General features: G+C 40.1%; 1 protein-coding gene across 1 annotated transcript in view; it reads left to right on the top strand.

Moving 5' to 3' along the window:
* LOC145407081 (uncharacterized) overlaps positions 1 to 26,121 on the top strand; it is an 88,099-nt gene that overhangs the window by 18,603 nt on the left and 43,375 nt on the right. The window contains exons 4-5 of the mRNA XM_080278105.1: positions 1,670 to 1,901; positions 19,128 to 19,530. Of these exons, the coding sequence (XP_080134231.1) occupies positions 1,670 to 1,901; positions 19,128 to 19,530 (635 nt within the window). The remainder of the gene's footprint in view (positions 1 to 1,669; positions 1,902 to 19,127; positions 19,531 to 26,121) is intronic.

The raw sequence follows: 26,121 nt of genomic DNA, 5'->3' as shown, positions 1-26,121 counted from the left end.
TTATTGGTAATATATGTTGTTGGTATATATTACTTTCCTTCAACAAGAGACATTAGTAAAGCCCTAGATGGAATCCCTCATTGGAAACTTTCACCAAAATCTACAACACAAATTTGGAAAACATCAAATGCATTCTTGCCAACCATCTATCGAACAAACAAGCACATGTGACATTCAAGGGCATGTCGTCACGAACACCACACTTCCCTGACAGGCATCCTCAGTGCTCCGTTCTTTCACCTACACTCTTTGACCTATACATGAATGTTATTCCCACACCTCAACTACCTACAAACATTACTTATGTAGATATTTTTACAGTAGGAACTATAAAACACATCGCAGACATAGCAAAACAGCAGACAACGATTTTTCCAGCCAAGTATAACACCATACTCATCACCAGTGATAACCATAAACATAAATACTCTAACATGACAATTAACGATGTACATGTGGCATACACCCTTGCACCAAGATCCTTAGAATGCTCTAAGAATACATCTTCAGGGACCACATACAAGGCATAAAAAGGCGATAGATCCCCCTCCCCTCACTAAATGCACTTGGAGCTCTTCAGGGACAAAGTATGGGCAACAAAAAGAAACAGTATTCCTTATCTACAAACAACACATCAGAGTGTTTTAATCTTATGCTTCCTCAGAACAGACTCCCATCCTAAATAAAATGCATTGCAAAACTTTTCAGACCCGACAGAACAGTATCCCTTGAACCATCACTGGTTGCACTAATATTCCTATAGCTAGTTCACACTGGAGCTTAAGTACTCTCTGTCGGATTACTTCGATATAAGAGGCGTGCACTCCTATGCATCAGCTTGTGCCAACACACGCTATCCCTGTCATTATAAAGCGGAACCACACAATACAACTATGCATATAAATTCATCCCCACACAACAGCATCCCACCTCAAGACACTCTGACAATAACAGTGAATAAACACTTATATACCCACTTCTTGTTCAGGACACTACAGCACCTCGATCAGAACAATATACTACAAGACTCTCTCTCTCTGACATGCACCCGTTGGAGGTATTATTAAATAGAGCTGAAGATGTAGCAGCTTAGATTTCGGCTGAGTGGAGCCACAGACACGTGTTCCGGTTGTAAATTAGGCCCACATGTCGCAGCACAAATAATGAAACAATACACAACATACGATACGCTAAGATCTAGATATAACATCAACGGTATAGGGAGGAGGTGACTCAAACGGTAGAGAGGTGGCTTGCAGTACTAACGGACCCCGGTTCAAATCCCCGCTGGGGTAGGGAACGTTTATGAATTTGAATTTCATAAAAATTAGACTTGATTTACCAGAAGACCCGCCGACATGTCGCAAAAATACCCGTGCTAATACCAATACACCAATCCTGTATGAGACAGGCCTTAGCATGTATCAATATGGACGGTGGGTGTTAGCGCCGAAGTGGCGACATGTGGAGATGTAGGAGGACGACTGGGCCTTGGGGATATTCCCTGGGAATAGGTCAAGAAGCCTTTGCCCAGAGATGAACACGTAAAAAAAAGAAAGAAAAAAAGAGGGATAACCCAAGAGGGGCAGTTGCCTACCTGCAATTGACGGGTCTGCTCGATCAAACAGCCCGAGATTGAGCGACAGTAACAATTTTTTTTTTTTTCCAGGATATTGCATTAACGTTGGAATACTCTGCTGGGAAGATGAGGTACAATTGTTAAAAGAAGCACTCAGAACCACAACAGTAATAGACTGGACGAAATTCGTGCAAGTATTCAACATACCATTGTACCTGCTACAGCCGGTTAAGGAAGCAACACACCACAGGACCAACAACATCCGCATTAGATTCTTCTACACCTGTATTTACCAACCACATTTAGACACTCAGCCATTAACGTAAGGTCATGCCATCATAAAGGTCTAACTTCGCTTAAGTAATGCAGGAAATGAGAGGTTCAATAGAGGCCATTCTTTTATCAATTACGTTATGATAAGCATGTAGCAGCCGTGGCTCAGTGGGTTAGAGAGCTCCTTTCAGACCGAAAGGGCAGAGGATCGAATCCACCCAAGGGTCATTGGTAGACATTAGGAAGGGCATCCGGTCATAAAATGCTGCACGCTCCAGTCCAAAGGTCCTCTACCCAGGGGCAACGCCTTAGCCATTCGGGGATACCAGGCGTAAAACCAATTTTTTTTTTTTTATGTCTGTTCTATGGGAAAATTTCCCTCTTTAATGTATGTGCATTATATAATCTATGGTTTTACACAGTTTTTGCAGGTTAGTGGAATTCAGACATTTTTCCTAAACACTGTCCTTTCCCACCTAGCAGTGAGTAGGTACCTGAATGTTAATCGACATTCAGGTTATGTTCTGGAAACACACACACACACACACACACACACACACACACACACACACACACGGACTTCTAATGCAGACATGAAATACTAGTTACCTCACATACAATCAACGTTCTTCTTACACAATCTATCCCAGGCAAACCGATGTCATCGTGGGAAGTTTCCGAGGTGCATCCGTCTGCAGTGTAGAAGTTCAGTAAAAAAAAAAAAAAAAAAAAAATCTTCCGTATCTTCATCTTGCTCATGCAGGAACCAGTCACGTGCAGAGAACCAGATTGGAGGAACTGTCAGAGAAGACGATAGTTCATTCCTTGCTACAGGAGCAAAATTTATAATATTTCATATCTGTATATCTATATCTATATCTATATCTGTCTATCTATCTATCTATTTATCTAACTATCTCACTCTCATCTTAAATGTCGGGACCAACTTGCGTATCCCCGGGCTCCTACGCTCCTTATGGGGCGACAACTTGCGTATCCCCGGGCTCCTACGCTCCTCATGGGGCGACATAGGAAAGGATGACGGATGGATATATATATATATATATATATATATATATATATATATATATATATATATATATATATACACACACACATACGTACATACATACATATATATATATATATATATATATATATATATATATATATATATATATATATATATATATATGGAGCCTTTGTGGTACAGTGGTAGAGTGTGCGATTCGCACGCTGGTGAGAACGGGTTCGCCGCCCGCCAGAGTTGTAAAAACTTTGGGAAGCGTTCACCAAGCCACTTGCTATTTTGGCGGACACAAGGGGTGCTGTGGTTGAACCAGTGTCGCATACTAATATGCTTGCACCCAATCGGCTTGAAGCGGGCCGATTACACTTGTCTCACAGACTACACACACATCCAAAGCCACTACAACATTACAATGACACTCACAAGCACTTCTCACTCTACATACAGTCTCTACCAGACAGCCTAAGCCACTACGTAGAGATACATTGGCTGTATCCTCCCTGCTTCGGTAGGGATAGGCCGGTCCTGCAGTGGACCTCAATGGCTGATGATGATGATATATATATATATATATATATATATATATATATATATATATATCATACAGTGGCGTATCCAGAAAGTTGAAAAGGGGGGAGGGTTTTTTTTTTCTTACCTTTGTAACCGAGCAACTCATGACTTTGGCGAGCGCAGCGAGCCAGTACCGTCGGGCGGTTGGGGGGGGAGCCCCCCCCCTCCCGAGAAAATTTTGCATTTTGTCCAATTTTATGATCATTTGAGGTCATATGGAATGGGTATATGACATAAATATAGCATATTCTAAAGTAATTTTTAAGTACTCTGTGCCACCGAGTTATGATTCAGTCTCTCCAATAACCTTATAGTACTAAAATTCAAACGCTCACGTTTCAATGAAACAATTTTACAACTGTAATAAGCTAATAACAATAACATTAAAAAATTATGATAATTTAATCACTGTATTAGTCTCAATTACAAATAATTAAACTTTATGTATATATATATATATATATATATATATATATATATATATATATATATATATATATATATATATATATGTGTATATATTATATTGCAAAGGGGGGCCATGGCCGCATGGTCCCCCTTCGGTACGTCATATATATATATATATATATATATATATATATATATATATATATATATATATATATATATATATTGCAAAGGGGGGCCATGGCCGCATGGTCCCCCCCTTCTGTACGCCATATATATATATATATATATATATATATATATATATATATATATATATATATATATATATATATATATATATATATATATATATATAGCACAGCCTTCTCTCATGCCTACAATGATCTCGTATAATTCTATTACAACTACACCTGCTGAGTTCTTGTACATGTTTTAATACCTTTGTAAAAGTTCTTAACTTTACTCAGCAGGTTATCGTCTATGCTATACATACACACAACCTTCAACAATCATTCTCTGTGCACTTGGTCATATGTTTTTTACCAGATCCACTCTCCGTCTCATCGTAAAGATATGATCCACACATCCCTTACCAATTGAAAGTCTCCCTGTTGTCACTCACTAGGCATTTTGATGTTGACCAGAGCTGGACACGACAAACAAAATTTCACCTCCTTAAACGCAGATTTGCAAAGTTAAACCATTACCATCCGCAACCGCTTATCCGCGAACTTTTTGAAATTTGCAGTTCCGCAAACGAAAATGCAGACCATTAGCATCCCTCTCAGTACCACAGTATCAGTTTCATTTTATTCTGGATACCGTTAGAGGATTTTGTTAAGTTTAGGATGATACTTTTCGTAATGAAGGAGTTAAAAATCATCTCTAGTTACTCATTCCATACAATTATTTCTGTATTTCCTCTATTCTGATTAATAGTAGGTGACTTTATGACGTATGGAAATTACATGTAGTACTGAATGGAATACATAAAGTTATATTTATAGTAACACTAAAATAAACACAGTATTTCAAATATTATTATATTGGTATTTTAGACCGTTTTACTACCAAACAAGGGTAAATCATTCATCGTTGTAGATAAATGAATTAAATCATTACACTTCACAGCTCACACTTGACAAGTTGACACACCAGTCCACCTTTTTTTGCTCGGCACTACCCTCCTCAGTCCTCACTCCTCAGTTACAGTATGATTCCTCCAACAACCGAGACAGCTCTATCTTGGGCAGGTCCATGTTGCCTTCATGAAAACAAACCGCTCAGAGTTCTCAGAGGTCAGGCTGGTTTGCAGGCACGTTTGCATTTGTGGAAGTACTTTCGCAACCGCAAAAACGAAGATGTGTGTAAAATTTGTCACAAACGCAAATCCGCAAGCGAAATCACACTTCCACAAATGCGGAATTTGTGGTTTGCGGAAGTGATTGTGGAAGTGCCCAGCTTTGATGCTGACCTTACTTTCTCTGTGATAATTCTTCCCTATACGTTTCCTGCAACAGTCAAGAGATTTATGCAAAATAATAAATGTAAGATGTAGGCCCATATATACATCGTCAGGAATTCATGTTGTTCTTGAAGATCCTGTACTACTACTGAATACTTTAATGGGAGAAGGTTGTTACACTCTCGGAGTATAGTAGTTCCCTGCCTCTCCTAAATTCATTCTGGGAAGGGTAAGTGGATTTCCTTTGTGTTGCCTATTTCCATGACGTTACTTTCAGGTAAGGAATTGTCAGCTGTGTACACATAAAACAGTCGTCTCAGCAGATTTGGCCTGAAACTGTGATCGCTGCCAATTCATCATATTTTAGTAGCGTTTGGGTTATGATAACTAAGCAGAAAACATCCACTTGCTTACATTTGTCTCTCCACGTGTAAATACGATGTTCCTGCCACTTTATAGGTGTGGAGATTAACAGAAAACACATAAAAAAAAACAACAACACTGGTACTGTAAAAGAATGATAAGAAAATCATACGACAATATACTATAATAATAATAATAATAATAATAATAATAATAATAATACGTGCATCCGAGTTAAAGGGAAGATATTTAGCTAAATTAATGTACATGCATAATAGAATGACAAAATACTGAACAATGTTATAGTGATGAATAATAAAATTTTATTAATAGCTAGTTATAGAGGATTTACAATGGAGTGGCAAGAACTAAGATCTCGTACTAACTAATTTTCACAAAATTATTTGGATGTCCACACGTCTCCACACTAATCAACACTGTATAGTAGAGGTGGAGTGGTCAGTGGCTCAGTTGGTAGTTGCCGCTGGGCAGCCAGTAGAGGGCCATCAAGTTCCCACTCAGATTTCTCCAGCTTCAGCGTCAGGTAGCAATTCTTCACCTCACTTTCAGATTTAACAAGTTTCACTTGTTTCTTTCCTCCATATTGTAACCTAGTTTCATAAAGTTTTTGTTGTTGTTCTTGTTTCATACATTTAACACGGCAATAAACAAAAACCTCCATGAACACACACACACAAAAAAAATCATACTAGGGCGAATGCAATAGGAGAATATACAGTACATATAAATTATGGGCTAAAATAAAAGGAGGGGGTATGAACGAAGTGAGATATCGTAACAGAAACTGTGGAGTTTTCAGTTGTATTTTTAACAAGTAAATCATCATCATCATCATCCTTAGCAGTCACGGACACCTTTACAGTCGATGAATACAACCAGGAATCGCCAGTCTTTGTACACTTTTAGACTTAAGTCGAGCGTTTGTGACATCTAGTGGGTAAATATAACACAAACTATCCTCAAACACGGAACACAGTGCTGGCATAATGTTAAACCATTCACATCTCAGGTAAGGTTAATGCATTCACTCCTTTCGCACCTACAGCACGAACAGAGGCTAGTGAATTCGTGAGGCAACAAAACTGCTCACCATTTTGTCACTGCTTGTTTCATCTCCGCGTGTTGCAAAATGTCATTGAGACTTTTTGAGGTAGTTAAATAAGACGCATATGAATCATTGTGTCACTGTCAGACGGGGTGTCATGAAACAGCGTTACTAAATTATCTTCATCCCATTCTACTGGTGGCTGTGGAGTAGGAGTTACAGTAGACTGTCACCGAATTTTCCTGTCAAAGGACAGGGTGTGGGCTGTTCTTGCTGGATACATAAAGTCCCTCTACTGTAATAATATCACAAGCAGGTATCAATACCAAGAGAAATATATGCAGGACACCGGAGTTTCTTTGAAATATAAAACTCGGCTGTGAAAGATTTTATCAACTCACTGAGCTGTATTTCAAGAGTTACCTTGCCCTTCACATAAAATTCTGAGTCATCAACACCACAGAGCGGAATATCAGGTGACTTAAGCATTCAAACCCGTTTGATCTATCTGTTAATACTGTCTGTGGAGGATTCAGAAATTAACTTCATCACAAACCCACAGTTCTTAAAAAAAAGATGCAGGAACTCCTTCTTCTTTACCCAAGATAACTACACCTGAGTTAGAGGACCAAATCGAGCTCAGATTTTTGCGCTGTTGTGGAGAATTCTGTTGGTTCTGGTGAGGGGATTCCCCCAACTGTGTATTGGTAAGGGCACGGCATTCACTAGTGGAATGGTGATGGCTTTTGTGATAGGTACAATAATTCTTACTGAAGAATCGTAACGGTGATCTGCTTTCCCGTCTGTGTCCCCTTCATCTTTCATTCTCTTGTAATAATGCGCCGCGCTATGATCTAATCATTTACAACACCAACAAACTGTCTTAGTTATTTTAGTTCTGGCACGGTCGTGAGAGAAGCTGCTTTATGACAACAGATCTTGCTCGTGACATGGCTGGTAAATGGGGTGTGACATTTTGTCTGTTGAGTGGACATGAAACGTGTCCTTAGCCTTGAGATTGAAAAGATGGTGTTGGGCTAGTAACTGGTTGAACTGTACGAACTGTTTGAATAGGGTTGATGCCAAGTTTCTTTTCTGTCTGGACAGCTAACATGTTATGTCATTTCTAGGAAAAAACTGAATCTTTAACGCAGCATCTTATTCATCCTTGCTAAGATGACTTAGGAAAATTAGATAAATAAACAACGTTGCCACATTATTTAGTGTTAAAGTGATTTTCCCACATTGTCAGTTTCCACCCACGAACTGCATTGCAGTGCCTCAGAAAGTTCTGCGCCTGTTGCTGCTGATACTGGAGCTGCCTCAAGCAGCGTGTTTTGTTCGGGAGGAATGAAATTATCCTGTCTCACACTTTGTAAGAGTAATAGTCTGGAGATACTTATCAAAATCATGTTTTCGTGTGGCTAAAAAAAAAAAAATCTACAAAGTTGTTACGGTGTAATCAAAGGAAGTAAACTTCTCCAGGCATGTACACCTTATGAGGAATCACAATCTGGAATAACCATTATCTAGCCAGTTTCTAAGATAAACCATTTTAGCATTGTTTTGTAAGTCCTTTGTTTGCAACTGCAGACTGGACATCACTTATGATGTGATACACACTAATAACACGATTCATGCCAGTAAATTAAGGACGCGATGCATCTTCCAAGATGATCGTTTGGAGATCAGGAGGAGTTGCAGGTTGAGACGTCGTATTTTTAAAAAAGTAGTAGGGGAAATATGTGATGAATTGGGGGTAGGATATGAATGAGACTAAGTTGATTAATTTTTCGAGAATGAGTCTTTCCACTACTCAGACGAGTAAGACTGTCATGTGAGCTTTCAGTCAGAGTCAGGGAACAGTATGTATATCATCTTCTGATACATTAATCTTCTTAATGTATGGAAATGTCATAGATAAATGATTTGGAGGGGAAAAACTAGTACAATGAAAATATAAGCAAGTGAATATCAGTGATAAGAATGTTTTTAAACTAAAAATAAACTATTATGCACAATAACAGTTAATAAATGATGGTCTTTATATACAAAATATTTACAGAAGGAGTTTTCATATCGATGAATATAGTGAAAGAAAATCGGAAGTATTAGAGATGATCTGGGGAAGTTGTTTTCAGGACAGCAGTTTAATCTTGTAGGAGAAGAAAAAGGAAATAACGAAGAAAGATTGTTGGTCCGCAGATGATAGAAGGAACTTTTTACTGAGTGATTCTAACTCATCACTTATGTATACAGAATATGGTGTACAGTACAGATGCGAAGCTCTGAGTGTAGCATGAATTGATAATGATAGGCGTGTTTTTTCTTAGTTGGTTGATCTGACGATGCAGTCTCGTTGACAGATAGGCAGGAGGTGAAGGGAGGGAATTGCGGATCAGCAGTTCACTGGGTGTTTGACAATCAGCAGGGTTGTATTTGGAATGAAAAGATAGGCCTGATGAAAGGCAGTCTTGGTGACAGGGAGGCTTGGCAACAGACAGGCTTTGTGACAGACAGGCTCGATGACAGAAAGACCCGGTCAGAGATAGGCAACATGGTAGACAGACTCGATGACAGACAGGTTCAATGACAGACAGTTTCAATGACAGACAGGCTCAATATCAGACTGGCTCGATGAGAGACAGGTGCGATGATAGCTGGCAGACAATCGGTATAGTGTATTGGATTTAACGGTACACAGTCTTCGTAGTAGGTGGTAGACACTTACTGAATGTGACGGTAGACAGGATTGAGAGAACACGTGTTCCCTTTTGCACTGCCACCAAAATCTGAGATGTAGGCCCGTAGATATACCGTCAGGAGTTCAGGTTGTTCATAATGACTCCGTAATACTACTGGATACTTTTCTGGAAGAGAGTTGTGTTACACTATTGGAGTCTAGTAGTTCTCTGTCTCTCCTTAAATAATTCTGGGAAAGGTAAGTAAGTATAATTTATGTTACCCAATGCCACAGCATTATGCTTAATTATGGAATTATCAGCTGTGTACACATAAAACAGTCTTGTTTGGCCAGAGACAGTGATCACTGCCAATTCATCACATTCTGGCAGCGTCTGAGTGAGCAACAAACATCTGCTCGTTTGCATTAATCCACTCACTTCGGTCACCTTCATTCTCGTACAGAGGTAGAATCACAGGCTTTTTCCACTCTACTGATATAGTTTCACTCATCCATGCCTTCTTATGTATCTCAAACAAGTAGTTAATTTGATCTCTCCACTACACCAATCATCGTTCTCTGCAACTCATCAACCACCGCTGCTTTCCTATTCATTAGCCGCTCCACAGCATTTTTCACTTCTGCCAATGTTGCATTCCCTGGTACTACTTTACTTCACTGCATACTGCCAAAGCCATTCATGTTTGCAGCCCCTTTCCTCTCACCATTTAAATTCATCATCCTTTCGAAATATTCTTTCCATCTGCGTCTTACTTCACTTCCACGGGTTAATACTCTTCCACTTTCATCATTCACACTGTCGCACTTCATTGCCTTTCACTTTTACAAATCGCACATTTTTCCAGAACATATTCCTATTTTCAGATTTATTTGCATTTATTTTTCTCACAAGACGATCATATACCTACTTTGTTTTCCCTTTTCCTGATGTCTTCACATTCTATGTACTCAGTGCAGTGGCGTACCTGAGGGGGGGGCGGGGGGGCTGTTTGAAACTGCCCCCGGGCCCCCAATTGAGGGGGCCCCCCCAAAGGCCTTAAAAATTTATAAGCCTTTTATTAATCTCTCTCTCTCTCTCTCTCTCTCTCTCTCTATATATATATATATATATATCCATCCATCCATCGTCCAATCCTATGTTGCCCCATGAGGAGCGTAGGAGGCCGGGGCTAGGCAGTTGGTCCTGACATTTAAGATGAGAGTGACCAACCTCACTCATCCCTGAGTGGCATTACTTGAGCAATAAACCCCAACCATCCCTTGGATATAAATCTTCACTGGCTCAATCCGATTGGAGCACAATAATTACCCACTAAATCACCAGGCGCCAAAATTTGGTTATATGGTTACCACCCAGCGTAGTAAATAGTTTCCTGGTGTACAGGAAACCATTTGGTTTGTCACTCAGTGTAGAGTCACCCATAGGCAGAAGAAAGAGGAAAGAATGAAGGAATGAAAGACAGAAGAGGAAGTGTAAAGTCACCCGTAGGCAGAATGACGAGGAAAGAATGAAGGAAAGAAAGACAGAAGAAGATGGAAGGAAAGAAGGATGGAGAAGAGGACAGGGCAGACAGCCGAGAGCAGCACTACATTGAGTGAGTGGATGGTGAGTGCCCCCACCTACCACAAACTATAGAGAGAGAGAGAGAGAGAGAGAGAGAGAGAGAGAGAGAGAGAGAGAGATCATCCCGACAATCGGCTGAGATATTAGATAAGTTTTGAGAATGAGATATCTGGCAACTTGTAGCCAAGCTGTAGTCCTAAACTTTCCGATACGTTCGAGATACGTTTCACGGTCTCAGTCGTCACCTGACATTGAAACCGGTGGGACCGATTGTGAGTATACTTTCTATTGTAACAGTGTATAAAAATATATATTTGGTTTTCGTTTTTGTAAATTTGTAGAGATGAGAGGATTGCGGAACAATATTTAGAAGTTGCCATAACTGGTTTTTAATGATTTAAATACATTTTCCTGATGTGTTTTACAATATTAATAATGCTTTAATGAATCTGATTATTGTTTTTGGTGTTGATGAGTTAGGTTTACCTTAGATTTGGTTAGGCTGGGTAGGGTGAGGTTAGGTGGGTTGCTACATCGTAAAATCAGCATCATAAAATTTTACCAGTTTCATTAATAACACTGTAAAACACACCCGAAAAATGTACTTTGGTAATTAAAAACCAGTTATGGCAAGAATTACGAATGTTAAACTGGTACACTATAAAGCTTGCCCACAGTTCTCTTTCAGTATACCTATGGCAGGCCCTAGCTTTTGGGGGGCCCCTTATATTTAGATGTTGGAGGGGGGCCCGGCAAAGAACCTAACCCCCCGGGCCGCCAAATCTCCAGGTGCGCCCTGACTCAGAGTGTACTTTATTCTTTCGCTGGAGTCCCTTTTCCTGCATCCAATCGAGCTACTTCTTTCTCTGCTCGTACACTGCTCTGTCTATCTTGTCCTCCCACCTTGGTATACTTTTCCTCTTGTTTGGTAACCTCGCAATGTAACATACTTCTTTGGCACTGGTAACCAGGGTTTAAAATAAGTGTGCAGTGCCACAAAATGTGCAGTGATCAGTCTGATTTGCTTAGTGATAAAGCTGATATCGTGCAATGATGAAATTGATTGCGTACAATCAAAAATGCTTGATTGGGTAAATGGAAAATGTTTGGCAATACAGCATACTCAGAATTTCTATAGTAGTCTCGTAAATAATTTACAAAAAGATAGCACTAACTTTGATTTTATTTTTCTATTTTTTTTATATTGTTAAAAAAAAGCTCTCCTAAGTTTCCTTCTTTTTTTTTTCTGTCGATTTTGGCAATTTCTGGACAGACCAGAATATATAGTAGTCTTGATGCGCCCGATTTTTTATCCTAAAAAACAATAAGCTCTGTTCTTAGGATAATATGTAAGTTTGTAATCGGTACAGCATGGCAAAAACAATGTAATACTTTACACTATGGTAAAGTGGAATGACTAATATATATATATATATATATATATATATATATATATATATATACAGTGGAGCCTCTGTGGTACAGTGGTAGAGTGGGCGTTTCGTACACGGGTGGACCAGGGTTCGCGCCCCACCAGGGTAATAAACTTTGGGAGTGTTCACCTTGCCACGTACTGCATTGGCGGACACAAGGGGTGCTGTGGTTGAACCAGTGTCGCTTACTGTAAAGTATGCTTGCACGCAGTCGGCTTGCGCGGGCCGATTAAACTTGGTTCACGGACTACACACACATCCAAAGCCATTCCAACACTACAATTACACTCACAAGCACTTCTTACCCTACATACAATCTCTACCAGACAGCCTAAGCCACTTGGTAGAGATACATTGGCTGTATCGTCCCGACTTCGGTCTGGATAGGCCGGTCCTGCAGTGGATACTCAAACGGCTGATGATGATGATATATATATATATATGTATATATATATTGTCGTAGGTGGGGGCGCTCACCATCCACTCACTCGATGTAGTGCTGCTCTCGGGTGTCTGCCCTTTCCTCTCCATCCTTGTTTCCTTCCATTCTCTTCTGTCTTTCTTTCCTTCATTCTTTCCTTGTCCTTCTGCCTACGGGTGACTTTACACTCCCTCTTCTGTCTTTCTTTCCTTCATTCTTTCCACTTCCTTCAGCCTGTGGGTGACTCTACACTGAGTGACAACCCAAATGGTTTCCTGTACACCAGGAAACCATTTACAACGCTGGGTGGTAACCATATAACCAAATTTTGGCACCTGGTGGTTTAGTGGGTAATTATTGCGCTCCAATCGGATTGAGCCGATGAACGTTTATATCCAAGGGATGGTTGGGGTTGATTGCTTATGTAATGCCACTCAGGGATGAGTGAGGCTGATCACTCTCATCTTAAATGTCGGAACCAACTGCCTAGCCCCGGGCTCCTGAGCTCCTCATGGGGCAATGTAGGGTTGGATGATGGACAGATATATATATATATATATATATATATATATATATATATATATATATATATATATATATATATATATATATATATATATAATGTTCATGAATGAGGTGTGGCAGAGTGGAATGAGAGGCTACAAATGTGTTACCTCGAGGTGTATGTATGTCAAGTTCAAGTTTGAGAAGGTGAAAGTGGCAGCGATTGTAGCGTAGGCACCGTGTGAGGACAGGAGTGAGAGAGAGAGAAAGACAGGTTTTGGGATGAGATGGGAGAAATGCCCAGGAGCTATAAAGTGATCATGATGGGCGATGTGAACTGAAGAGTAGGCACTGGTCCTGAGGATGACATAATGGGTTGTTATGGAGTACCAGGAGAGAGTGATAATGGGAATCAGCTAAAGGATATGTGTCATGAGAGGAGGTTGTGCATTTGTAATTTGTATTTCAAACACGAAGATGCACATAAATATACATGGTATGGAGGAAACGGGGGTCATGTTGAAAGAAGCCTGATTGATTACGTGCTCGTAGAGAGGTCAATGATGGGAAAGGTTGCTTATACGAGGGCTGTAAGAGGACGATGTGGAGGTCTGTCAGATCATATGAACGTGGCATGCAAGATCAAGCTGAGAGGAGTGAGGTGAATCAAGAGAGAGAGGAGCAGTCAGGGAGAAAGACTGAAAGTTGAGAAGCTGAGGATCAAAGAAATGGCAGATGATTACAAGATCAAAGTAGAGGACGAGTTAGAATCAGTGAACTGGAATGAATAGGATCTGGACAGCCTGTGGAATGCATATAGGGATTGCTTAGTTAGGAATGCCAAAGTGGTGTGTGGTGTGGCAAGAGTATCAACTAAAAAGAAGGGTACGGCATGGTGGGATGAGGAGGTTAAGAGAGCGGTGGAGGAAAAGAGGAAGAAGTGGCTAAAGTGGTTACATGATAGGGGTTCAGTTGAAATAAGAACCGAGTATATCGAGAGCAAGAAACACGTAAAGAGACTAGTGAGAAGGAAAAAGAAGGAGGTAAATGATGATCTGGGAAGAAAAATGAATGCGAACTGCTCTGAAAATAGGAAGTTGTTCTGGAAAGAGGTGCGGAAATGTAGAAGTGAAAGTGGAAAGAAATGTGATGGTGTGAAGGATGCGAGTGGTATGTTACTAACCCATGGAGATGAAGTAAGGACCAGATGGAAAGGATATTTTGAAAGCCTGATGAATGGGAATAGAGAGAGCAGAGCGGCTGTGAAAATGATTGGTTTGGGGGGTGTGCAGAGAGGGAATGCAGTGCCAGGAGACGTGACACTCGGACAGGTGAAGAGCGCTGTGAAACAGCTGAAAAATGGGAAAGCAGCCGGGGTTGATGAAGTGTATGAAGAGATGCTTAAGTGTAGTGGTGAGAGTGGAATGAAATACTTGCTGGAGATATGTAAGAAGGCTTGGGTGAGTGAAACTGTGCCTGCAGAGTGGAAAAAGGCTGTGATTGTTCCCCTGTACAAGAATAAAGGTGAGCGAAGTGAGTGCAAGAATTTTCGTAGCATAAGTTTATTGAGTGTGGTAGGGAAGGTATATGGAAGAATTATTATAGAGAAAGTAAGAGAGATATCAAAAGTCCTAGTGAGTGATGAACAGGGTGGCTTTAGGAGAGGCAGAGGATGTGTGGATCAAGTATTTGCAGTGAGACATATATCAAAGAAGGCTTGTGAGAAGGACCGTAAGATGTTTATGGCATTCATGGATCTGGAAAAAGCATACAACAAAGTAGACAGAGAGGGATCGTGGAAAGTTTTGTGCATGTATAGTGTAGATGGTAAGCTGCTAGGTGGTAGATGGTAGCGAAGCATGTGTAAGGGTTAATGGGCATCTAAGTGAATGGTTCGGTGTGGGCATGCAACAAGGTTGTGTGATGTCCCCATGGTTGTTCCATGCATATATATGGATGGGGTGATGAGAGAAGTAAAAACACGAGTAATGGAGAGAGGGATGGCGTTGGTAATGAATGGTCATAGATGGAATATCTCTAATTTGTTGCATGCTGATGATCATCAGTACTGCTTGCAAGTACCGGACAAGAACTTGGTAGGCTAGTGCAGCGTATTCCTGATGTCTGTGAGCATCGTGCCTTGAGAGTAAATGCAGAGAAGATTAAGGTGATGGTTACTGAGAGAAAAGGTGACTCCCAGTGTGATGTCACAGTGAACGGAGAGAAACGGGAATTGGTGAGAGAGTTCAAATACTTCGGTACAGTGATAGAAAAGAGAGGAAAATGTGCAAAAGAAGTTGAAAGTAGAGTAACAAAAGGAAGAAAAGTAGCTGGTGCAATGAAGGCCTTGATAAGAAAAAGAAACTTGAGTGTTGCAGCTGCATGAGGCTTACATGAGGGAGTGTTAGTTCCAGCTTTAACATATGGGTGTGAGACTATGGTGTGGCATGAAAATGAAAAGTCAAGTAAAAGCATTGGAGATAGGACTGCTGAGGAATGTATGTGGAGTACAGAGAGTGGATAGGATACGAAATAATGTGATTCGTGAAAGGTGTGGAGTGAGGAAGTCGGTGGACACCAGGATCGAAGAGAATGTCCTGAGATGGTATGGTCATGTGGAAAGAATGAATAACAAAAGAGTGGTGAAAGGTATACCTGAGCGAATTTGAAGGAGGGAGGAGGCGAGGTAGGCCAAGGAGAAGGTGGAGAGATATGGTGGATGAGGGTCTGAGGAAGAGAGATTTGGAAGCCGGTGAGGCTAGGGAACTGACAAGAGATCGAGGTGGCTGGAAGAATGTTGTAAGAAGTGCATGATCAGGGATTTTGGCACCCTTTGTGAGCATGGCAGCGTCCGGATTGACTCAATCGGATACGTTTGTGTGAAGCTGCAGAAAATGGTCAATGTTTTTGGCGTATCTGGTAGAGCCAGGATTCCGGGGGCTTGAATGATGAGTGAATGAAAGTGTGGCCTATTTCGATTGGGCAAGTTTGTGATGTCTGGACATTGCTACTCCTCACCCTGCCCTTGGTTGGGACAGGAGGTCCGGATGATGATGATGATGATATATATATATATATATATATATATATATATATATATATATATATATATATATAATATATAATGGATCATGCAATTTAGCCTTATACCTGCAGTGATCATTTTTCCTTATTTTATACCACCACAATTTAACAACTACCACATCAATTTAACAACTACTTTAGCCTGGTATTCATCTGGCAGTTCTTTATCATCTCTTCCACATTCAGTCTTTCGTCTTGTCTACTTCTCTCCTTCTCTCTTTATTGATCTCATTCCTCTCAGCTTAACCTTGCATGCCAAAATCATATGATCAGATAGACCTCACCATCGTTTTCTCACCACCTTCGTATATACTCGTACTACACCCCCAAACACTGTTCTTTCCGGAAGCATGTAATCAATCACGATCCCTTCTGCACTGTCTCCTTTCCCTCTCTACTAAGTATATTTATGCCCATCTTTATGCCTAAAATATGAGTTATAAATCCACAACCGCCTTTCCTGACACATGGCCTTCAATTGCCTTCCATTGTCATTCTCCCCTGGTAATCCATAACGACCCGTTACTTTATCCACCTGAACAATGTCATGATGTCAACTCTCCCATTCAGAGTCTTCCGTGACAGACACTATATTTTATGGCAACCATCCTATCACTCCATATGCTATAATGACTCTCATTTTTTTTTATCAATGCACATAATATGCGAGGAAAATTTACTGATTCAGAAACTAATATCATAATTGATGATTAAGACAAAATTGGCATTGCTGAGTCATGGTTAAATACTGATCGAATGGATATTTTTGGGAAATATAATATCCCCTAGTTGTAGCATTTCTGGTTGTGACAGAAACAAGAGAATACGCTGTGGTGTACAGTGACGTAATAAAATGAGTCTCCACCGAGTATTAACTGGAAAAACCATCTATCAATAACATTAACGTATTTTACATTCAACTCGAAAGTGAATCAGTGAGGGAGCTGGGGAAAATTTATCACCTGCCAGCACAATTTCTCGATACTGGCAGTAAGCTACGAGAACAACTTGCTCAGTTCTGCTGTATTCAAGGTACTGCATTTTTTGATAAATTCATTTTACCATTACGGAGATGGATGAACATTATTTGCACAAACAGGGTTAGCTGTTTACCCTAACTGGCAGAAAAGTTCGATGCAGCACGAAGTTATTGAACCAATGCATGGGAGAAATAAACTGGATCTTCTTATTGCTGCATCACTACTTCGCTGATAATGAACTTGTAGATATGGTATGAACGAGTGCACCGTCCACTCGCTGGATGTAGTGCTGCCCTCAGGTGACTACAATGAGTGTCAAGCCAATGATTCCTGTTACCCAGAAAACTGTCTCCTACATCGGGTGACAACAATGTAACCAGATGGCGCCTGGTAATTTAGTGTATAAAACACTAATTAGCTGGAACCGGTTCGAGTTTATATTCGTGGCTGGATTGGTGTTTACGAGTAATGCTCGCACAGTGCCACTCAGCGGCGGATGAGGCTAGTCACTCTCAATTACCCCTCGGTTGTGGCAGTGTGTGTGTGTGTGTGTGTGTGTGTGTGTGTTTTAATCATGTTGCTTGTGCTGCATATATAGGAAAAATAGGGTACATTCACGAGTTGTATTAAACATCTTATTCCTAACCAAACATGTTCAAAATTTTGTCACACAAGCTTCTATAGCCACTAACAGTAATTAGAGGTAAGTAGATGGTCCAGGGCCAGAGGGAAAGTGAGTTAAAGAGGTGTTTCTGGAATCAGAGAATGTGGGTTGCCCAGGCGGGAACCAGGGAGCCTTGCTAGTGGCCGTGAGGCCATGTACAGGACGAAGTTTAGGAAGTGACCCATGCCCTACAACATAAAAAAAAAAAATAATAATTTTCATATATGAGGGCAATTATTGCACTATACCGTGGTAATATTATGCACAGTAAAGCACCCTCATCTGTGTGGAGCTCGAGCCCACCTCGTCACCACAGGTGTTAAAGGAGTGTTGCCGTCAGGGTGTGTAGTGAGGTGGGTTCGAACCCACACAGACGAAGGTGTTTTATCTTAAGATGTTATTAGACAGGTCATTGATATAATTTTTTTTTTTCAATCATCGTGACTGGCAGAGCTTAAATTCAGTACCACCCATTGTATAATGGGTCTTGGTGTATGGATCTGAAAAGAAAAATGTCATAATTACGTGAAGGCCACACATCTTTTAGACCTGCGATGGCAAAGAACGGTGGAGACCCACAAAGACGAGGATGTTTTTGTGGAACAATATTTTTTAACCTGTCAACGGAATAAGTAAGTGTAGGAAGTAGTTCTACAATCATTGTTTTAAAAAAAAATTAGTTCAGTTTTCTAATCTGCATTATGGAGTTTTTCACTTTTTCTCCCAACATCAGCTGGAGAGTTCGGCAGGCAGGAAGAGCCTTCTTGTATTGCTATCATTATCTGCAGCTCAAAGAATTAATTATTACAGTTACAGTTTCCTTCACAATAAACAGCCTGGGAAGTACCAGTAACTTCATTCCCATGGTGTTTTGTTACTTTCCATAAGTCACAATGAATCGGCTTACGGTGAACTATCTACAGTAACACTATGTTCACTGGGTTAAAGTTTCTTCAGTTGTGAAGCTGACCAGTGATGAAGGTGAGGATAAGAATAACACAGTTTCTGTGTTACAGACGTAGTGCAGGGTTTAAAGTGTGCCGGATGGGACAGGCTGGAGTCCGTCGACTTCTGGAATGCAGACAGCACAAGAAGGATGGTCTTGTGGACGAATTCTGTCGCTTTGCTGAAATAATGCCATGTCTGGGTGTGTACCTGGATCCCTCCGTGACACAAGATACTCTGGTGGACCTGGACAACATTCCTTTTGCTGCTCAGCAGGAAGTACCAGTGTCCTGGATTGCCAGCAGAAAATATGGAGCCATGGGCATGTTGGGCACGGATGATGAGTACAGGAGGAAGGGTTTGGGTATCATGGTAGTTACAGTATTTGCCAGGCTCCAGGCTCAGCAGGGTTTAATCCCTCATGGCGACATAGATTTTGACAATATACCTTCCCAATTTATGTTAAACAAGGCAGTGGGTTGGGTCAACACACACTGCACGACCTCGTTAATCAATGGCCATACAATAATGAATGAAAATACATCCTCAAAACTTTAAATAATACACCCAGTGTTTTTATATACACTGTTGAAGTCTTCTACCAGTGATTAACTTTTATGTGATTAAGATGCTATACAATTCGAATGTAAAGACAGTATCATGTGTCAGTGTATGTGATCATAATGGGAACATTATATATATATATATATATATATATATATATATATATATATATATATATATATATATATATATATATATATATATATATATATATATTACTAACGACCAGGAAGCCTCACTGTCTCCATAAGATTAACTGGATAGTGGTTTATTGCATTTAGCTTATAGAATAAACATTCAGGTAATCTGGGAGAATTTATTACTGACATTATGGTGATGGATATTTTTTAACACTAATCAGTGACAGTATGTATAGAGTGATTTATTCTTATTGATAAATCAAATGGTCATATGGTGGTATGTGGCTGCGTGGTTGAGCCATTTTGTGGTGTGATTTGAATGGCTGTTGGGTTCCTGTTTGAGCATAGCAATGTTGAAAAACTCTGATGAGGTCGGACAAGTTGCTGTGAGTGTGTGGATTGTCAGTAACGTTCATGCAATAAGAAAAGGAGGGACTATTCATGTACTGTAAGTGGTCTCTGCTTTCTGTTGCGGTAGCCATTTGCCTAACTTCCTCACTTTGACACATAATGTTACACATGAATGGCTTTCCTCTTTGTATTCAGTTTGACCTTTTAGATACCTCAGAGTTTGTTACTGAAGGTTGAAATAACACTTAACATTTTGAAAGGCGGAACTTCCATCTACGAGTACTCAAGCACACTAGAGACTCTATAGAAAAAAGGATGTAACAAATCCGTTTTGGGTCCCTTGATTTACGGCATTGCTTCCAAAAATGTCAAAGTCACTAGAATAAAAACATAACATGACATTTATCTTAACCCTCTCGTTACCAATCGATGGAGGCTGCGTCCAACTGTGAGCGAGTCCATGGGACACAGTCCTGGGCACCCAATACCAAACACTGAGACTCCCCCAGTCACTGCGTTATTCCCAAGCACTCGGTAGCTCATAAACAATTTATCCTCACACCCTTATGCTTCGATAGTCGTAATTTTTTTCGCTGTAATCCTGAATAAATGCACTTGCATATGGTGTTGTGTAAAAAGAACAGCCGAATGTAAATTATGCCTTTGTTAATTTTTTTTTTTTTTACATCAGTTATTTTCCCATAGAAATATAATTTTTATGGTAAATGTTACTGAGAAAAAGTTATAGGGAATTTATTTGGCTACATTTTGGTGTATAAAGAATTACTGTAGGGCCTGTGGGTCAATTAGGACCGATTTTACGGAGCACGAAATGAAATTATTTTACACTTGAGCAAGGCTCATAGCACGCTGACTGGGGCCGTGTGAGGCAACGCTGGGTGTGGGGTGGGTTGAGCGCTGTGGAAGAATATAAGGGGACGCAAGTAGTGCTCTGTTCTTGCCAGATATGAACACAAAATCGTTCCATAACCAATGAAAAGGGCCATTTTATTTGACGCCACCGGCGTCGAATGGTAACGAGCGGTTGAAATGTGCTCAGACGCAGCTTGCATCAACTGGTAACAATTGCATGAAATCTGCACCGCACCCATAAACACGAAAAGGTTAATAATTTAGATACTTTCATTAGCATAATTACCCACTTAAAACTGTGCATAGTGGTTATAAAAACATATTCACAGGCTATGATTGCATTTTGATATTGTGATCTATCGAAATGGAGAGTGTAATTACAATTATTCTTTTTTTTTTTTTTCAAGTTTCATGATGAACAAAATTTCTTTTACTTTCCTTCGATTTTTTACACAACACCCGCATGTAGGTAACTAAACATGTACGGTAAGTGCTAGTAAATTCTTGGCAAAGTTAAATTAATAACAGTCATTAACTGTCAGTATAGCGATCTGGCAACTACATTCCAAAGTGGTGGGTGTTTAATGGGAGATTTTTTCAATATTGTGAGGTACCAATGTGGGGAGCCTAACTCAGACCGTCCTGGGACAGAAATAGTCACATAACGGTAAATTTATGAAGTTTGATAAGACCATAGACAACCAGTCACTAAAATACTCGTCATTAAATAGAATTTCTATGGCTGTCCCTTTAATGTGCATGTACTGTACGAGTCTCTTCACACAATGTTATGGGTTTAAATTTACAAAATATAAGATTTTAGATAATAAATGACCTGTCAGTACAGCGAATCATGACAGTAAGATATACAAGTGACCAGTTACCGTGTTTAATAAACTAAATAAATGTAAATCAGTGAGAGGATGTGAAGGACTGGCGTATGAGTAGGAAGTCTACGATCATAAATCGTAAAATTAAAGAAACTAAAAAGATCATTCCTAATTGTTGTGATATTTCCAATACATTAGTATTTTCAGTGATATATATGTTCACAGTTCGACACAGGAGTAAAAATCCATGACCATTACAAACATGGGGACAGTGGGTGCATGTGAGACACACTGTGGTGTTCAATTCGTAAGGCAATCAGAAACCTGCATCATTGTCGTGTCTCTTGCAACCCATGGGGTCTCAAAAGCACATTGCTTCGCTCACTCACTGTGACAATATTAAGCATACATGTTTTAACTCCTCATACCAGACACGCCTCTGTCCTTTGTGTGTGTGTGTGTGTGTGTGTGTGTGTGTGTAAAATATTAATTTCACATATAGTCAGTGATTGCAGTCTTCATTTGGAAAGGCAGAGCGGTTGTTAATTTCCTCTGTGGACGGTTTAAGGAGAGAAATATAATAAGATATTGATTTCTATTGTAATTTTAAATGTCAAGCGATATAAGGAAACAAAAATGACAATAATACCAAATGATACAGACGTGTTTATTTCACCACTGTCAGTTCGTACCGAAAGTACGGTAGGACACTGTGAACCTTGATTTGAACCACTGTCGATGTCGAATGATGGGGAAGAACTACGAGAGGGACGTGACAATCAACTGCGGTAGTAGAAAAAGTTGTGCCCCTGGTGATAAACACAATTAGTTACGAAGGGTTCTGCCTGTTCAAAGGGTTCAAGATGTTTTTCATGCATTCAGCAGAGCACAAGAATATAGTGGTATAAATTATCATGTAGAGAAAAATAACATCATTAAATTGAAAGAAGCAAAAACCATTTACAAATCTAGTTCTGGTGTGGAGGAACTGATTACGGAATGTGCTCTGCTCAAGAAAACGAGAATGAACTTAAATGTTTCATCAATTTAATAATATATTCCTAGAACTATTGTCAGAGGATACAAAAATATGGACAGCAATTGAATTTTAACACTGTGATGCTAAGAATCTTTTTAAAATAATGAGAGGCTGTGTCCTTTCACCTATTACAAAATGAATGTGGATGGGGAGGGTGTCTTGGAGTGAGGTGAAGTCAGAGATGGACAGTATATCATCATCATACGGACCTCCTTTCCCACCCTAGGGGAGGGTGAGGAGTAGCAATGTTCTGACAGGATATAAATACAAATATATTTAAATAGATGTATAAGTAAAATCGTCCTTAAATTCTTGTATATATAATTATATAGATAGATAGATAGATAGATAGATAGATAGATAGATATTCACTACGATTTAAGTACATATTTAAGTACTCGCTTGTATTATAAATCTCATATTGCTAAATACTTCTTCAGGAGACTTTCGCAGAGAGAGAGAGAGAGAGAGAGAGAGAGAGAGAGAATGAACAGACACCCTTGCATTAAGAGTGAGTTTTTCTAAATTTTTTAAAATTAAAGTATAATCCACATCTTACTCCTTCAGCTTCGGCACATTTTTTTTTTTTTTTCAATTACAGGAGTCACCTTTTCCCTCAAAACAATTAATGATCTGAATAGTCCTTTAAAAAAATACCGTTGCTGAGGGCAAATAATGAAGTGTTTAAGACCAATACAAGTCAATCTGAAAATATAATTGCCATTAAAGTTTAAAGCTTTGATTCATTCAGTCTTGTTACATTGGAATACTTTAGAGATTTCGTTGTAGTGCTGTTTATGAAACAATTAAACAATGCCAACCTCTCAGTCTGTTTATGTAGAGTCAGAGGCATTTTCCCCAAAAGAGATGGTAACAAATGAAACACCTCCATGTTATTCTGTCCTCCACCATCAGATTTGCCAATCCAAATCTGACATCTACGCCACTCATATTGCCTACCTCTCTTCATCCCTCCATCTTAGTCTTGACCTCTCCCTTTTCTTCCCCCCCCCCCACCTCACTCCCATAAATTCTTTTGGTTAGCCCCTCATTCTCAATTATCTCCACTTTTTCAAAGTACTTTTACAGCTTTCCACCACATCCACATGTACACAACACCAATCCTTCATTTCCTAAGTTGGTTGTCTGTCTCTCCACGTAACTCTAATGCTCATATTAAGACAAAGAAAACTCCATTCCTCTCATTCCTGACCTGCGTCCATCCAACAGAGTCTGTGCTTCACTTGATTCAGAGTGGGGATTACAGCGAATTTTTTTTCTTTACACTTAAGTTCTCTTCCCTATTTCTTGTCACTGCTTTCATTAACTCTGCAATCTTTGCTCCCTGCTGTATCTGTTCACAGAATTTTTGCTCTAAACTTCCATCCCTCTCCTCATACTATCTTAAAATTTGATGGAACTCATTTCTCAATATTCTGTCCATTCAGCCACATTATGCATGGCAATCATTTCATTCCCTTTTGAAGAGGAAGACGAATAATTTCCCGAGCTAGGGTGACAGGAGAGCGCTAGCCCTCCCAGCGAGGCAGCAACCCGGGCGGGTCGCGAACACTCGACCTCGCGATCTGGAGTCAAGCACTCTGCCACTGAGCCACCCCACTCCCCCCATTCCCTTCTGAGACCCATCTTTACTCACTCCAACACTCACTTTCAAATATCAGTTCTTCCACATATTTCCAGACGCATTCACCAAGCTTTGCAATTCCCACTGATTTTCATTTCCTTTCATTGATCCACCTGGTGAACAAGCCTACGTCTTTTCTATGCATAATGACCTAGAGCAGCTTGTACAGCACCTTACCCGTATCCCTGACCGCCTTGGAGAGAGCTCCAACATACTTGACCTCTTCCTTACAACTAATCCTTCATCTTACACTGTTAATCTTTCCTCTCCGTTGGGCTCCTCTGATCACAACCTTATTGCCTTAACCTGTCCCATTGCTCCGGTACAGCCTGTGGACCCTCCAAGGAAACGTTGTTTGTGGCACTTTGGAGCTGCAGATTGGGAGGCCCTCAGGAAGTACTTCTTTGATTTTCCCTTGAATGATTATTGCTTCCATGCCCGGGAGTCATCTAAGTGTGCCTTGCGCATTACAGAGGTTATTCTCACGGGCAGGGAAGCATACGTTCTCCTCTCATATCCTTTGACTAATGCAAGAAAGCCTTGGTTTAATCGCACTTGTTTTAATGCTGTCTGCAACAAGGAGAGGGCCTATAGAAGGTACAGTTGGAGAAATTTCCGCACGGGATACTGCGTAGATGGCAGCAGCAGCGTCAGACAGTTGCAGGGAAGGTGAGTGATGGGGGAGAGGAGGGGTGGCGGTGGGGGTACGTGAGTGTTAGGGAGAGGTTAGGTAGCCATTAATTGTGAAAACATGTTCTGCGTAGATAATCATTCCAATACGGTTTTTCTATTAACAATAGGTAGTGACAACAAGCTGCTAATGATGGTTCAGTATTTGATGGAATAAGCTCAGTACCTAAGCAAACAGGTATCGCCAAAACGCAACCTTTTCCTTCGCCTCCGTCATTCCGTCCCCTCATCGGAAAGCTTTCTATTGTTGACCGAGAATTTACAAATGTTTAGAATTGATCTCAGCTGCTTCTCATGCAAGTTGCTTAACAAAGATACTTTAACTTTCATTGCAACTTGTATTGAATACCGAATCTAACATCCTGTAATAGTCCATTTCATGTTAGGATAAATCAACTATTGTTAAGACCGAATGCTGGCACAATAAGTAAATTACATCCTTTAGACTGACGGCATAATTTGTTATCCTTCCATAGTTGTATATAGGCGCTTATCCTACGGATGGATGAGCCTGGCCTTCATAGCAGACTATAAATTTAAGCATACTCCAGTCAACACTTTCTTAGGCCCAATCCCTCATACCTTAATAAGCCTAAATAACTTTATACTTGTGTGCATACGTGTGTGATTATACGAGTATTAAACATACATAGTCTCTCTCTCTCTCTCTCTCTCTCTCTCTGATGCAGTAGATTACCGTAATACAGTCACACTGGTAACCTCTCAGTTGTCATCTAAAGTGGATATGGACATAATGTTGCTATTAACCCGTCACATCCCGAGCTATTTCGCACCTCTGACACCCCCCAATCCCGAGCTATTTTGGAAAAAAAAATTTAGCTAAAACCTCCGCTTTTGGTGAGAAACATCGATAATTAATAAAGAAATCGCTCACCTGCGGTTTAAAATACTCGATACAGGTAGCAGTACCTC

Source organism: Coenobita brevimanus, chromosome 72 (genome assembly GCF_032717465.1).
Source record: "Coenobita brevimanus isolate Jiangsu-jjx chromosome 72, ASM3271746v2, whole genome shotgun sequence".
Classification (NCBI taxonomy): Eukaryota; Metazoa; Arthropoda; class Malacostraca; order Decapoda; family Coenobitidae; genus Coenobita; species Coenobita brevimanus.
The sequence above is the reverse complement of the archived record's forward strand: the minus strand, read 5'-3'. Positions and strand labels throughout refer to the sequence as shown.